We start from the raw sequence: 16,284 nt of genomic DNA on the forward strand, positions 1-16,284 counted from the left end.
AAAAAAAAAATAAAAATGCTAATGATTCAAGTCTTTAATACCTTCCCAGGCAAATATTCTTCAGAACTTTTCATGTTTGTCATTTATGGTGCCTCATTCCCATTCCTGAGGGATATTAATATGTTGCTTGCTGAAATACTGGAATGATCTCTTTCTACTGCTCAAACCTATATAGTCTTTCATGCAGAGACACATGAGAGGAGTTTCTCATTATTCTCTGATTCATCAGTAATGCAGACCAATTAATACCACAGTTAATGGGGAGAAGTAGCTACTACAACTGCAAGCCGTATATCTCCTGTCACTCCTGAACTAACACTCTTGGACAAAGCTAGAAAACAACTTTGCTATGTGAAGATTATTTTTGAAACTCTACTGAATCTATAATTCACAGCACCATAGAAACTGGAAATGGAAAGAATCCAGCACATTATCAAATATGTTGTCCTGCCAAAGCAAGATTGCTTCTTGCAGACAGCCGGGTTATAATGTTTCAGGCAATGAAACTGTCATCTTCTCTGAAAATTCTGCCATAGCCTAACAAAGCTCACCATTAGAGATCATTCTCTGTGTGTGTGTCTCTTTTTCTTAACACCTAACTTTTTGTCTGCCACTCCAATAGATCATTCATGAAGACCCTAGCAGCCCACTGTGGCTGACTGGTAACTTCGTAATTTTGCACTCTGGTGTTACAAATTTCAGGTTTGATTTTTCTTATAATCTAAGCATAGCTTCATTTAGATCTGTTTCAACTAGTAGTAAAGTCATTCTGCCTATTTGATCATATGTTATGTTTATACACAGAGCTGAAATATCCTGTTTTCCTTATTGAAAGATTGGCTATGCTTAGTTTTGTTATTACATTGAAACATTTTGAAATGGACATATTTAATGAACTTGCCTTAAGTTCTGAGCTGTTATTTATTTTTCCATCTGACTCCTCTTCACCACTGTATTTTCATCTTTCCCTTCCATATAGATTATGCTGCTGACTGATCCAGAAATTGAAAGCAGCTTATTAATCAGTTCTGATGAAGGGGCAACCTATCAAAAATACCGTCTGAACTTCTACATCCACAGTCTGCTCTTCCACCCCAAGCAGGAAGATTGGATCTTAGCATACAGCCAAGATCAGAAGGTAAGAAACCTTGGCAGCATTTTGCTTTATTTGCTTAGGAACAACCTAGGACTTCTCCCATCTCTCTAGTAGCTGCTGCAGAGCATTCAGGACAGTCTTTGGGGTAATACCAGGACAGTCTTTGGAAATACCAAACTGGTATTCAAACTGGAAAATTGAAAATACTAAACTGGATTTCACATCCTGACATTTTGATGTTTTTGAATAAAACTGGAAAATAGACCAAAACAAATAGGAAACTGGTATTTCCAAGCAAGAAACATTGAGTAAGCTTCAATGTAAAGGGCAAGGTAAAGGACATGGGCACCTACTGTTTTCTTGGAGGCTAACCCTCTGACTGACCTGGAAGTCTATATTTATTCATCAGTGCTTTTGGCAATATTGTGTGACAGGCAATGGGCAGAGAAGACAGCTAGGATCCTTCACAATAGGAATAACAACCTCTAATGCATCTTTTTGTCCTCTTATTTAATAGTTCTCTTGCTCCATCCTAGCACCAGCTCCAAGAACAGTGTAAGACACTCCTTGTTTCCATCTGGTTAGTATATTTTCAAGTAGCCTTTGATTTTCTAAAAGAAAAGAATTGATTTCCTCTGAAGTCCAGTTCCTTCAGTATGGGTAATCCATTAGCTGCATATATATGCCATGAGATTTGCCTTGATTTTTTTGCTGCCCAACTTGATACAACAGGATGGGGCTTGATTGTAAGAGACCTCATTGTTATAACTTTTTAAAAATCAGACACATCAATACTCACAAGTCAGTCGTCTTCCAGTGAATGGACGTTATAGAACTCAGTCTGTTTAGTTTACCAAAAGGCAGATTGAAGGGAAACTATATTGTTGTGCATAAATATCTCCATGGAGGAAAACAAAACATATGAGTAAGCTTTTTGATCTAGCAAAAAACTTCTAACAGGAATTGATGGCTAGGAGTCAATTGGCAAATAAATTCAGCTGTGAAGTAACTAGCCGTTGGAGCAAACTGCTCTGAGAAATGTCACATCCCGACATTTTGATGTTTTTGAATAAACCAGACCAAAACAATGTGCTGAGCTTCCAACAGGGGTAAAAGAGTGAAATATCTCGGCATCTAATATATAATCCTTTATGCAAATTAATTTAGTGGTCTCTTTTTAAGTATGATGAATCTCTGGGAACCTGAATCTAATCAGTGATCAAAGTATTGGCCGAATTGTTCAGATTATATATTAATATAAACATCAACATAAAAGTTTGAATTTTATGATGTTTTCCACCTGTGTATTTGAATTCATTTTACAAACATTAAACAACTAATTTGCCTTTAGCCTAAATTAGGCTTGTTGTTACTATTACTGTAAGTCTGAGAGAATAAAGGCATAAGGAAGCTAAATAAGTAGCTAAAGTCACAAAATAATCTTCTGGGAATTTTTGGAATAGAAATTCAGTCCTGTGCTTTTAAGTCAAAACCAGTATCCTTCCAGGCTAATAGCTTAATATCCTTTCCAACAATGGGAAATGCATCTTGCCTGCCTAATTCTTCCTGTAGAGTCAATTGCATGCAATATTTTTCACTCACCCCTCTCACAGCATTTTGTAGAGTGTACTATGGTTATAATATGTTCCAGAGGAAGGTGTATATTAAATTATTTCCGGGTGTTCAGTATGTAATTAGACAAGGTCAAAATATTTCCTTTCCCTTGTGGCTGTTGAATTCGCTGGACTGATATGTAACTGAGCAGAATCTGGTCTCTGCTGACTTTTAAGACCCTCTGGAATGAAAGTTAATGTGTGTTGTTAACAGGAAATTTATTACATGAGGATTAATGAAACTTTCAGTGGTAACTTTGTCAAAATTAGGATATAGTAGAAAATGAATTTCAGCTGTTGTGGTAGTCAGCCTGCTCAGGAAATAATCCTGAATTAGAGTCCATATAGCTAATGCTCATCTAATTGATGGTAGATGGCTACCAGCAAGTATGTTGTCACTATTCCATAGGAAACTCCTACTCTTCTTCTATGGAATTCTAAGGGCCCTTTTGTGCGTTAACCTGAATTTATGGGGTTGTTGTTGGAGTTGTGTGTATGGGGTGTTTTGGGTGAGATTTACTGTACAGTAAAATTTCCTTGTGTTATGGCATTAATTAGGAAATTGGATAACTGTTACTAATTCAATACTGAAAAGAAAGATGAAAAAAAAAAGTTGCAAGAAAAAAATCATGTAGCACAAGGTCTGTAGATCTGTAACAATTAACTCTAAAATAAAATGTTAAAAGTATTCTGTCTGTGTATGAGTTACAGACTTGGTTTCTACTTGAAAGCCTAATGGATACATTTTCTGACTTCAGCAAGCCTTGATCAAGAACTGTAGAGGGTAACCAACAGGCAAAGAGTTAATCAGCTTGGACTAAATGAAATGTAACTCAAACTAAGGGTCAAGTTCAGCCTGTGGCTAAGTGTACATGACTCCCATTGGTTTCATGTTTATATATCCAAAAGCAGAATTTTGTCAGAGTAATTAAGAGGTCCTGCAGGTATTTAGATAATTGCAATGGGAGCTGTGGGGTAGTTTGAAACAAATGACACTGCGGTTTGCTATTTCATGATCTCCTGCTAAGGCTGTGTTTAAGGAAGGAGAACCCATTACTCCTTGAATTCCAGGAACTGTGTGCACACTGAGAGTCACCTGAGGAAGCAAGGAAAATGTATCTGCATGGTAAGGAACTTACATTTTGATATCATTGACTTTGATGTCACTGACTGAAGAGGCTGTGAATGTTTTGTTGATGGGGGCTCTAAGGACTAAGTTGGATTCTGACCAGTTAGGATTATCGCAGTGATTTAATTTTGCTGTTGGCAGTCAGGAGAGAGGTGAGAATCAACTAGAAAACGCATTTACATCCTTCTAGCAAGCCATGCCATTGTTGCCATCCATTTGCATTGTATCGTTGCAGCAGGTGGGACCAGGAGAATCAGGTGGTGAACAGAGCAAGAGCTGGAGAGACAGTAATCACATTGTGTCTGGACTGTTTTGGTTCTCAGGAGTTGTCCATCCAGTTCAGGACTGATGAGGGCAAAGCCAACAGTTAGCGCATGCCTCTCATTGCTTGGTTGTAATGAACAGGAAATGGGTCACATAGCATCATCCCACAGCCTCTTCACAGCCCACTGAGTCAATCACTATGATAAGTGCTACAGATTTTTTTTGTTTTGTTCTGTTGGGCAAGGATTTACTCAATGATAGGGAAATCTGAGTTAACTGAAGTCATTTTATGTCCCAGTTTCCTGGGTGTTGTGTGTGGGTGAATGTGGTTAATTACTGGGGTTCAGCTGACAAGTAATAACTCATTAAGCTTCAGTTACTTGGTTGCATTTGTTCACATATCTCTACTGTGTGTTTCTGCCTTGGGCAGCAGACTTGAATTACCACTGCTGACAGACAAGTCCCTTATTCAGTCATGACTTTTTCCTGCCAGTCTTGAGAAAAAAAGAGCAGCAAACCATCTGCTGCCTGCACTAATTGCTTCATGATTGCATTCATTGTTCTGGCTGAAAATACAGTTGTTCCATGGCTGATTCTTACTGCATAATTGCAGAACTACTGCATGCTTCTCCATTTTCTGTGTGAGAGGAGTTACAAATCAGGAGGAAACTTCAGACACAGTAAAGTATTGCTTGTGAGGCAAAAGCTTGTTGGAGGTCTTGTTACATGTGAGCTCTTACGGGTTTAATCACCTTGCTTGTAGAATGAGGGGCTGTATTTATGGGAGTATTGCTTATGTATTACTATGTAATCTTCAAAAGTGGTTTGCTGTGTAATCAGAGGGTGGGATGTAAGAGCCTCTACTTCATGTGGAGACATCTTCTGCTATTCAGATGGGTCAGACACACTGAGGAATGGTTAGTAATCAGCCATGAATAACAGAGCTATTTGGAGAGACGAAATACAGGTGAAATTGGGAAACACAAGTCAGATGGGTGAAATGCAGGGTTGTAATTGCCCACCTCAGGAATAAATGCACAAAAGCACTCAAGCATTGAAAGGCAGTAACAGAGGCTGAAAAGGCAGCTTTAAAATGGAGTTATTGTTGTTGCTTCTCCTCTCTCATTTTAAATGAACTCTTGAAAAGCAAGACATCCCAGACTAAAGGAATTCTGTCAACATAGCACTAGTAAATGAAGAGGTTTACATTTGCTTTTTTTTTTTCTTATTTTTTCATTTTGGTCTTTCCCAGATATCTGATTCCATCTGTCTACCTTTATTTACTGTGTGTGTCATGCTGGAGATCAATGAGTTAGCGACTGGTACTTGGCTGTGTAGCTAAAGTGCTGAAGTTTAGCAAATCAGGATTCTGTTGCTTGTGGGACAACATAGCTTCTGTCATCAAACCATGTCATCTTCCTCAGTTTCCTACAGTAAAGGAGGTCCACTTCTCATGCATTCAAGTGGAAGAGAAAGGCGTTCATATATCAAGGATGATAGAGGAATTGCTTAGAATAGAGATAAGGATGCATATGGCCACAGAATGTCTGTGTGAGAGAACAGGCCAGCTCTTAAAAGTATCTTCAGCCCCATCTATCTGTGTGTGTGGTCTAATGCTCGTGTCTGACAGTAGAGTATCTGCCATAGATATAACCAGTATTCACTCTTCAAGATGTGATGGACTATTTTGGATGCAATTCATAATTCTAAAACCTTTAATTTCTCTGCATTAGATTCTAACTTTGAGGGTGCTCCTGCTTAGAAAAGGGTCAGACCAGGGACCTCTGAAGGTTCCTTTCATCCTAAATTACTCTGTTTCTGTTTGCACCCTCTCAATGTTAGTGGTAACAGTCACTGCCTACATAGACCAGAGAAGTGGGAATAAAATTCAGATTTATTTTATCAGAAATTGCATCATAGTTTTTTTTAAAAAAATTTCCATTAACACCAAGTGACATCATTTTGGGGTGTGTTTTTTCCACGCTGCTGACAACATTTAGAGGACTATTCACTTGGGCTAATGTTAACTGAGAGAGGCTATTCCCATCTAAAATTAATGGAGAGGAAAAAAAGCTTCTCTAGAGTGGTAAGCATTAGCCACTCTGAATCATCCACTGGAAAAGCCTATCTCTTTTGACAGACTACAGACAAAACCAGGGAGCCAGGGAGCTAGTTTGCATAAAGCTAACATTAGCCTATGTGAATAACTCCCCCATTCCCTACGGCATTACTCCTGCAGCAATCTACGCTATTCATGTTACTAATTAGCTCACAACTAATCAACCAAGCCAGTTTTCCAGAAGACTTGATTCTCTTTGATGCATAATGTTGAAGATGAATAGTAGCAAGGAACTTGCACATTAAAAGGTGTTTGTCCCAGACTTTGCAATGACTCGCTTTCTGAACGATCTTAGATATCCTTTCTGGGTTACCAACACCTACGCCAGGGGTGGAAAGGGCCTTCCACACAAAGGTCTTGTGAATACTAACCCTTATTTTTAAGACTTTCCATGTGGTTGTATTTCTAAGCCAGTGATCAGTCATGCACAGAAACATCCATGTTTGTAGCTAGGGCTGTTGTGCGCCGTTTGTGTGAAGACCTAAAGCACAGACACCTGTTAGGCACCCTGCTAACACATATTGCACACAACTTTTTGCAAATCTGCTTTGTTATCTCTAGGCAAACTGAGTAGCGTTTGGAGGCAACCAAACCATGCTGGAAATGAACAAGGAAGGGACATCAAAACTATTCATCTGGCTGTTACTTTATTAGGAGTTTTCCTCCTTTCTTCTCATACAGTCAGTTCCTCAACATTGTCTCAACAAGAAGAATAATGATGTCAGATTGTATCTTTTTTTTTTTTTAATTGGCTCTAAGTCAGTGTACAAACTACGTCATAAAACATGCTTTCCTAGTGTACCCATCGGTCTTTTACACACCTCACTAAGCATAATGTGCTGGGGTAATAATTCAAAATAAAGAATGGAACTGAAAGTGGGAGGAATCTCTAACATTCTTTTCTCCCCTAATAAATAATAAAAAAGAAAAAGAAAAAATCAACTAGCAGAGCCCAGTGGCAGCCTGGCCTCTCTTCCAGAGAGGAAGATACATTTCTGGGCCAGGAGTGTGATCAGTGAAACAGAAGGAAAGACTCTCAAGCAATAATCACTGCGCTCTTTATCACTGACTCACCCATCTTTAGGCAAATCAACATGTCCTTGCTTATCCATCTGTATAAACATCAGCCCTCTGTACCCCTAGAGAACTTGTTCTTTTGCTGCTTTGGGATTCTTGGATGCCATACTTATAGCTATGGGTAAATCCGTTGTTTCTGTGCAAGATTTTCTGTACTCTACATAACTCCAGTTTTCCTACTTTCATGAAATTTTTTTTTTTTCCTTTACATCAGAGTTGGACAGTTCACTGTATTAGGCATAAAGAAATGTACTCCATAGCACTAGGTTTGCCACAGATCTCTGTGGTGTTGAGCAACTGCCTTCACTTTTCTGTAGATGGCTCACCTCTCCCTTCTCTGTCATTTGTTTTGACTGTACTCTCCAACATGTCTCCAGTTTCTTCTAGAAAGTGCCTGTCAACACTAAATTCACTTGGAGCCATAGGTTTTAATATAAACAATAATAATTTATTTCTAAATTTAAAGCTGTGCATGAAAATTCTGACACTTTGCCCTAACTTCTGCTGTAATAAGCCTGTTCTGATCTTATTCTAATACGATATACTTTTTAAACAACAATGCATTTATTTAATGCAATTATATAAACAGCTGTGAACCTACCTAGTAAATTTACAACAGAACAGAAAGCGAGTGCAGAATACCCTGTTACCAAGGTAGTATTTCTTAACAGAGAAGAGAAGTAACCTTGAGGACAGCATACTAAGTGGAGTGATAAATTCATCCTCCCTTGGAATTGAGGCTGGATGTCTTTCCAAATGATAGAATCTAGTTCAGCCATCAGTTGTTGGCCTTAAGTCTCTCTACTGCTTGAGTTAATGGTAAAGGTTCTGCAGCATCTGTTAGCAGGAGAACAGACTGCTTATACTAGTGGTTCCCTCTGGCTTTAAAATATATATGTCAGCAGATTCCTTTAAATATCTACTGGAAAAATGTTTCCTGCCACTTTTTTTAGCATATGAGTTGAATGCACTGGAGTCGTCATGCTAATGCAGTTGCTTGCAAACTGCCACAAAACCAGAACACCATCTGATGTGGCTCATATCTGAGAACGTGTGTGGAGTTATTGAGGGATAGATGGGAAGAAAGGTCATCTCCTGGATGCTTTGTTCTGATGAACAGAACAAAGGAAATTGATGTGTTACAACCATACTGAAGAAGTCTACATGACCACAGTGTGTGGTTCATCAGCAAAAGCAGCCAGAGACCTCGCTGGTATTTGAATGGGATGTGAAGCAGATATACAAAAGCTTTATCACTCTGATGTGTTTCCATCAGCATTCAATGAACACAAATTATCAGGTATCCTTATTGATGGCTTCTGTGTGGCATGATTAATGCTTTGCTGCAACGTAAAATGTTCAAAGCCTATGCAGTGTCCTATGAACTTTCTTGCTTCAAGAGTATTTAAGCATCTTAACACTGGAACCTACAATTAGATGAGAGACCAGGGAAGTAAATAAATATCAGTCCTGTAGTCCATTTTTGTCTCCTGGATCATGACTCTTATTCTCTATTCGAGGAAGGAAGTACCATGCATAATTTCAGATTCTTTGTTTCTACAAAACATACTGTTCTATTAAATTCAGTGTTGGAAGAGAAAAGCCTAGTTTGTGGCTCTTCTAAATGAAGAATAGTGTGATTAAGGGAATAGCAGCATACCTCCCAGCTTTTGACTGCTCTGAAGAAGAAATGCCCTGTGCAGTAATTTCTTTAAATTTAATATACTCTGTTTGATACCCAAGTAATTTGCACAGGATATATGTTGGGATCATGTGTGCATCCAAGTCTTTGTTCATTTTTCCTCTGTTTGAGATGTCTTTAGTGTCATTGTGGAAACTTCTTTCCTGCTGTGATAATTTTCTTTATCCCCAAATTGAAGCAATCCACGTGATGTCTATCTTATTCTGAAGGTTTTAGATTAGTTCTAAATACGGGCTTTCACGGTTGAATAACATCTGAATAATGCCCCTATGAACAATGAGAATCATGACTGTAGAAGACCAAAATTTCTTCAAATATAGCTGCAGTGATAGTAAAGTAAGATTTATCAGCAATAAACTTATTTAGTATAAATGAATGGGGATAAGAAGAAGGATTTGCCTGCATCTATTTCAAGTTATATTGTTGCATCGTCAGAAAGAGTTGTCTTTATCCAGTTTGACTCTGTTATGTTTATAGTTAAAGCTAAACTGTGCTTTTGGAATGTTGTATTTGGTGAAACTGAGATAAATTAAAAAAAAAAATACTAAAGATGAGGAAAAAGTGATGTCTAAAAATTTTTATGCGGTTCATCAGTACAAAATCTGTGGTTTAGGTGCACTGGTGTTTTGGGTTTTTTTTGTGTGTGAATTAATTCTGTTTGAAAGGGTGAGGGTGAAACATCAAGAACAGGGTTAGTTTTAATCATCTCATAGAAACACCAGGAGGTGTGAGAGCTCTAAGTGTAGCTTTCATGGAAACTAGAGATGAGAAAAAGAGTGCTTGCTCTTTTGTGGATATAAGAACACCAAAGCTGGCAAAGTCAATCAAAAAATAAACTTAGACTCCATGCCATATTCCATTATAACTTGTTTAGGGTAAATTTCTTAAGTAAAAGAAAAATAATGGGAACTACTAGCTTGCTCAAACTGTTTCCATCATATCACTTCCAGCATACAATTTAAATCACCTTTTCTTTAGCCAGATTCTGAATTTCCATGTGCATGATGTTTTTTGCATGAGAGGAAATCAGTGCATAAAATTGAATATCCTCATCAGCATAGGAAGCACATGGAACTACCTACCACATGATTCAAGATCAGTATGTGAAGAAGCATTAGCATCAAATATTTAATCAGAATATCCAATTAGTTTAAATGCTGAATGATGAAACATCATGGGCACTCTGGGCCGGTCATATCTGCGGCAACTTGTGGAGGCATTAAAATGAAGATGAAGCTACGAGAAACTCCACATATGTGGGAACTCCAGTGCTGTGAAAATGAATCTCTTGAGAACAGAAGGGGTGATGGTAGGTCTTGATTACCATAATGACCCTTCAAATGGCATTATATCAGGTTTGGTGGGTCATTCAGATTCTCTGGAGTTGGTATGTGTAACCTTGCTTTCAAAATCAGATGTTAAATGAGTAAATGTTTGTCATCTTGGATGATATATAGATTACTGTGGGTGTAATTTTTTGGTATGGTGAGTTTGAGTATGTAGGTAGCAGTTACCTGCCAGCTCTGGGGGGCACAGACCTTGTTGGAGCTAGGGAGGAATGGAATGGGGACTTAAAGATTAAGACAAGTTTGTCTTTTCTAGCGACATCATGGTTGATGCCATGTTTTCTTACACATCAGGCTCAACAGACAAATAAACGATTCAACTGCCTCATGAGCCAGATTTTTGGCTGGAAAAATCTCAGGGAAAATCCAGTGTTTGTAAGGGAAACAAGTGGTGCACAGTACAATTTTATTGAAGTGCATGTTCAGATGCAATACTTAGGAAGCTGCTAAAAGCTCATTTTGCTTGTCCTAAAGATGTGAGTTTATGTCAGAAGATCTCAACTTCATAATTCAGTCAAACACAGATAAATAAGCAGAGTCCTGTAGGTCATAATCTCATACCATTGGTGATTACATCAGAATGAATCAAATTTGTCTGATGTCTGGAGAACATTGGACCCTCAAAGCTCACATTTTAGCTACTTGTTTTGGAGTTTTTAAAATGCATATAGACTAATAAAAAAATCCAAAGCCAAATAAGACTGTCGGTAAATTAGAGAGAGAGATGAATCCTCAGTTAGTGTCATTTGTTTTAGCTCCAATAAAGTGAGTGAAGGTCTGATGTTTTATAGCACTTGTGACTCCCACACAATCCCTTTAGGAGAAGTGTTCTAAGGATGAGTCTGTATGTTACATGTTAAAGTTTGTCTATAGTTTTTCAGTGGAGATATGCAACCTTTATCTGTAAAATGGTGGGAAGATTGTGTTCTTTACAGTAAGTTTTTGTTTATTGGAGATGCTGCTCACTGAGACATGTCCATTGGAAAAACTATTGAAGGAGTTCATTACCTTCTGAATCTTTTTTTGATAGTCCAGTTATATAAGCTATATGTAAGACATATATATATGTTTCATACAAGTTAATACCAACTTCATTGCTATTAATGCTGGTGTTCAACTGTATTTCAGTTCAGAGACTTGTAAAGCATAAGACATTGCTGAACAATGAGAAGAATGGAATCAATGGTATCTAAATATTTTCTGAGTCCTGTGAATTATTGAAAACTTTTTTTGAAGCCAGTGTGATGTGGAAATCTTATGACAGAACCATCGTTTTGTCTCATCCAATGTTTCCAACAGTAGCCACCTTGTTCCAGAGGAAAGTACAAGACTTCTGCATTGCTGTGCTGCTTTGTGGATGAAAAACAAAAATATTAGAAATAATATGGGAAAATCATCTAATTTCCACCATTCTGAATAGTGGAACCTTTTTCTGAAGTATCTATTATGGGGAAATCTTGGTGTTGCAGTTTAACCCCATCCGGCAGCTAAGCCCCACGCAGCGGGTCGTTCACTCCCCCCGTGGTGGGATGGAGGAGAGAATCAGAAAAGTAAATGTGAGAAAACTCATGGGTTGAGATAAAGACAGTTTAGTAAGTAAAGCAAAAGCTGAAAGAAAAACAAGGAATTCATTCACCATTTCCCATCAGCAGGCAGGTGTTCAGCCATCTCCAGGGAAGCAGGGCTCCATCACACATAAAAGTTACTTGGGAAGATGAAATGCCATCGCTCCAAACATCCCCCCTTCCTTCTTCATCTCCCAGCTTTATATGCTGAGCATGACGCCATATGGTGTGGAATGTCCCTTTAGCTGGTTTGGGTCAGCCGTCCCAGCTGTGCCCCCTCCCAGCTTCCCGGGCACCCCCAGCCTGCTCGCTGGCAGGCCAGCACGAGAAGCTGGACTGTCCTTGACTGCTCAGCAACAACTGAAAACATCAGTGTCTTATCAACATTATTTTCATCCCAAATCCAAAGCATAGCCTCATACTAGTTTCTATGAAGAAAATTAACTCTATCCCAGCTGAAACCAGGACACTTGGCCTTACACTTATCCGCACTTAGAATTTCCCTGCATTTCTAATAGCTACTGCGAGCCCCAGCAATCTTTATGTTGTGTAACACATGCTACAACAGATGAATTCTATACTAAAGAGCTTAGACATTTGAGTGAAGGGAAGATGTGGAGGAGGTGCACCAGGGAAGAATAAAATACATCTAGTCAAGTGATGGAAGGAGCCAGAGCTCTTTTACAGCTGTGAACTAGAACACAGGTAGATTATGAAACGATAAATTGTTCATTCTATGCAATACAGGGCAGAAGGGCAAAGAAAGAGGCATGGCAGAATATATCCAAACCATCCAAAAAATAGAAGGTTTTATGAAGCTAAGTTCTTGAGAGCTTACTGCTTTGGAGAGATTTTCCAGAGCTGAAGTAAAGAAAAATGTGGAGTTCTTTTTCCTGTTTCCTAATACATACTTTCCCTTCTAGAAGTGATGTAGCCTAGATCAGTTGACTCAAATAAAATTCCAGTTATTCTTCATGGAATATTTTCAAAAAACATATTTTTTCTCTATATATTTTCTGGAATTTAATTATTTTTTTTTAAAGTGCAAACTGTCAAGCTAAAGTAAATAAGCCAATCAGGTTTGACTAATTTCTGTTAAATATTTTACTTTCACTAAGAATTTAGACAGTCAGCTTCATTTCTAAATTATTTTTTTTTCTGTATTTTCATTGGATTATAAGAAAGTTATCCTTAGTTTACAAGTAATATTTTTTGGTTTTAGCAATATCTATATATTAAAGAATGTTTTGACTGTCTCAAATTGGAAGTGTTATCAATGAATATAGTCCCAAATGCAAAAAAAAAAATTACTCAAGTCTAAAATTAGTGCTGGAAAGATCAGGAAATTAGAGGGGAAAGAGATGATTACATGGCAACTGTATCCTGCTGTTACCCAGATATCCCAAAGCATTTTAAGACAAAGCTTATGCTATCACTATGAAATACATGAACAGCTCTTATGCTTCTCACACAGGTTGGGAAACAAATAATAGAGAGGGTGAGTAGTATACAGATATTGCTTGGTGTATATAAGTAAAGAAGTTCAGTCTTCAGATGTCAGCTTTCCTTACTCCAGAAGTTAGTAGTGTCATGTTGCAAGAAGGCTTTTGCTCTAGTTGGAGGATTGATTGTCTTGCAGTTCAGAGGGTTTACTGATCCCTGCTCAGCCTCAGAAGGTATTTGTAACCTTGGGATAGCCTTTCCTTTTTCCTTTAATTTCTGTTTTCCTATCTAAAAGATGTGGTTGGTAGGTTTCTGCTTCACAGAATATTAGGATTTTAAAAAGCAAAACAAAGCAAAACCAGACTGTTAACAATTGTTAAGTGCTTGGGTATTGCTCAGAAAAATAAATATACAAGGGAAGAGGAAGCAGAAAGACAATTATTCCCTGATGAGCAAGGGTCAAATCTGAGAGATCAATACAAGATTTGTACTTCATAACAGTTTTGTCTCAGTGAAAACATAAATGTCAGATCTCTACTTGGCCCTCAGATGAAAACATACATTGAAATTGTAATAGGTTTCTTTTCTATTTGTGGTAGAAAAAGAAGCGTACGAAGAACATTATCTAATTTCTGTCTAATAATGAAAATTGTCATCAGATACAGTGCTTGCCAAAGAAAATGTCATGTCTGAAGGGACTGCATGCACAAGTCTGTCACAAGAAGTCCCTGGAGAGAGAAGACTTTTATAGAAACAACAAAATATGATGCTGGGTTTAAAACATATCCATACAAGCACTATGATTGCTAAATGGGGAAAAATAACCCCAGCTGTATCATAACTGATACTTGACAAAAACTTAGCCTCCAAATATTTCTTTTTCTCTAGTCCAGCTAAATAAATTCAGTCTAAAATGGGTGACACTTAGAATAAAATATCTAAAAAAAAATCCTCACTGCAAGGGATTTTGGGGTGTTTTTTGTGGGTGGTGACACATAAGGTGGGGAATTCCCCCTTTGCTAAAGATACATTAATGCTGCCTGTGCTGCTGTGAGTCCGTAAAGGCTGAGATAATGGCAAAGGAGGAAAAACCTTCTAAAGGCTGGTTATTCAAGTGTCTCCTCAATGACAATGAGGGTTTTGGGCATGGGTTCCCAGAGAGCGGATATTTCCCTTTGAGAGCTGTTGCCTTTTCTACACGCTGTCTCCAGCTCACTGGGCACTGCCTTCCAATTTGAGAGGCTGATCCTGACAGTAGAATTACTATATTCATTTCCTACCTTTGAAACAAACTTATAAAGTCTTGCATTTCTCCACTCTTTGCCTGAACTACATGTCTCATTCAGGGCACACACTAAGAGAAAGCAGGGCTCCCTGGGTGCTGTGCAGCATCACAGCTTCTGCTCTGCTGGGGCAGTTGTCGGGTGCACCAGGTAAAGAGACCCTCTGAAGAGTTGTGCTGAAAGAGCCAGGGGCAAGTTGGGGCCCTGGGGCCATTCAACCAGCTGGCACTGCAGTGGGACTGCAGGCATGGAGGAGGCTGCTGCACAAGCACAGAGAAAGGTTTTGCAGGCTGTATTTAATTCATTAGGATATGTTACTATCACCATGTCACAATTCAGAGAGGGGATAACCTGACAAAAGTTGTGCTCAGGGAAACTAGAGAGGGACTGGGTGCGAGATACAAAAGGAGGAAAACAACATTTACTGTGATCATTTCAGCCATCTGAACATCAATGTCCCTGGAAAGCTTACGTCCTATATATCCCTGGTCTGGAAACAGAGGTGTTTGCCGAGTTGTTTGAATTGCTCCCTGTTCTTAATTAAAGGATCATAGAATCATAGAATAGTTTGTTTTGGAAGGGACCTTTAAGGGTCATCCAGTCCAACTCCCCTGCAATAAGCAGGGATGTCTTCAGCTAGATCAGGTTGCTCAGAGCCTTGTCCAGCCTGACCTGGAAAGTTTCCAGAGATGGGGCATTCATCACCTCTCTGGGCAACCTGTGCCAATGTTTTACCACCCTCATTGTGAAAAATTTCTTCCTTATATCTAGTGTAACTCTACCCTCTTTTAGTTTAAAACCATTACCCCTTGTCCTATTGCTACAGGAGCTGCTAAAAAGTTTGTCCCCTGAACTTTATTAAAACTTAAATTACTGATATGTCAAAGACATATTACTTGGAATAGAAAAAACTAGTTTGCCATGAAAGGGAAAATATGGACATTGGGGAGATAGATTGACAAGAGCTTATTGTTAATATGTTTTTATTTTTGCTGCAAATACAGAAGCAGGTCTAGAAATGGATTTTGAATATGAAGGGGGAAAAATACCTCCTGGAATGGTAAAGTTCTTGATTAGGGTGACCTCAAAGCACTTTACAAAGTCATTGTTAAATGTCTCAAAAGATTTTCTTTAATTTACAAAAATGAAAGTTTTCCTTATAGTTAGAGTCTCTTAAAGTTTCAAATAAAAATGTGTCTAGAATCTTCTATTTAAGGAAAAATAACAGTCTCACCACTGAAGTTTTAAAAGTAGATGCATTTCTATCCACAAAGCTAAACTGTTTTTCCTTTTCTTACCCTCATTATCTTCTATCCCCTCCACCGCCTTCTCTTTCTCTTCTTTGTCACTGTTCAAGAGAAAGGAAGATGCAAAAAAGAGGTGAATTTTCAGGTTTCCTATTGGTTAAAGTAAATTTCAACGTATGCACAGTCTACTGTTTACCAAAAAGCTGTTATAATTAGTTTCTCTATGTCCTTCAAAGGTTTTACAGTAGAGAAACTGAAGGATTTAGGTGTTTGTGTTGGGAATGTAATGCAGACTAGGAAGTAGATCTCAAGGTTTCTTACATCCCAGTCTCATAATTCCTAAAATACATTCAAGTCCTCTTTCTGATAAACCCTAAGGTTTAAATCAGCTTCTCTCCTT

At 38.2% G+C, this 16,284-nt stretch overlaps 1 protein-coding gene across 1 annotated transcript in view; it reads left to right on the plus strand.

The window, feature by feature from the left end:
- Positions 1-979: 979 nt before the first annotated feature.
- The window catches only part of SORCS1 (sortilin-related VPS10 domain containing receptor 1), a gene marked incomplete at both ends in the record, with an annotated part of 88,459 nt that continues 73,154 nt past the window's right edge, over positions 980-16,284 (plus strand). The window contains one exon of the mRNA XM_010285299.1: positions 980-1,138. Coding sequence (XP_010283601.1) covers positions 980-1,138 — 159 coding nt within the window. The remainder of the gene's footprint in view (positions 1,139-16,284) is intronic.

This window comes from Phaethon lepturus, unplaced genomic scaffold, assembly GCF_000687285.1.
Source record: "Phaethon lepturus isolate BGI_N335 unplaced genomic scaffold, ASM68728v1 scaffold2634, whole genome shotgun sequence".
Lineage (NCBI taxonomy): Eukaryota > Metazoa > Chordata > Aves > Phaethontiformes > Phaethontidae > Phaethon > Phaethon lepturus.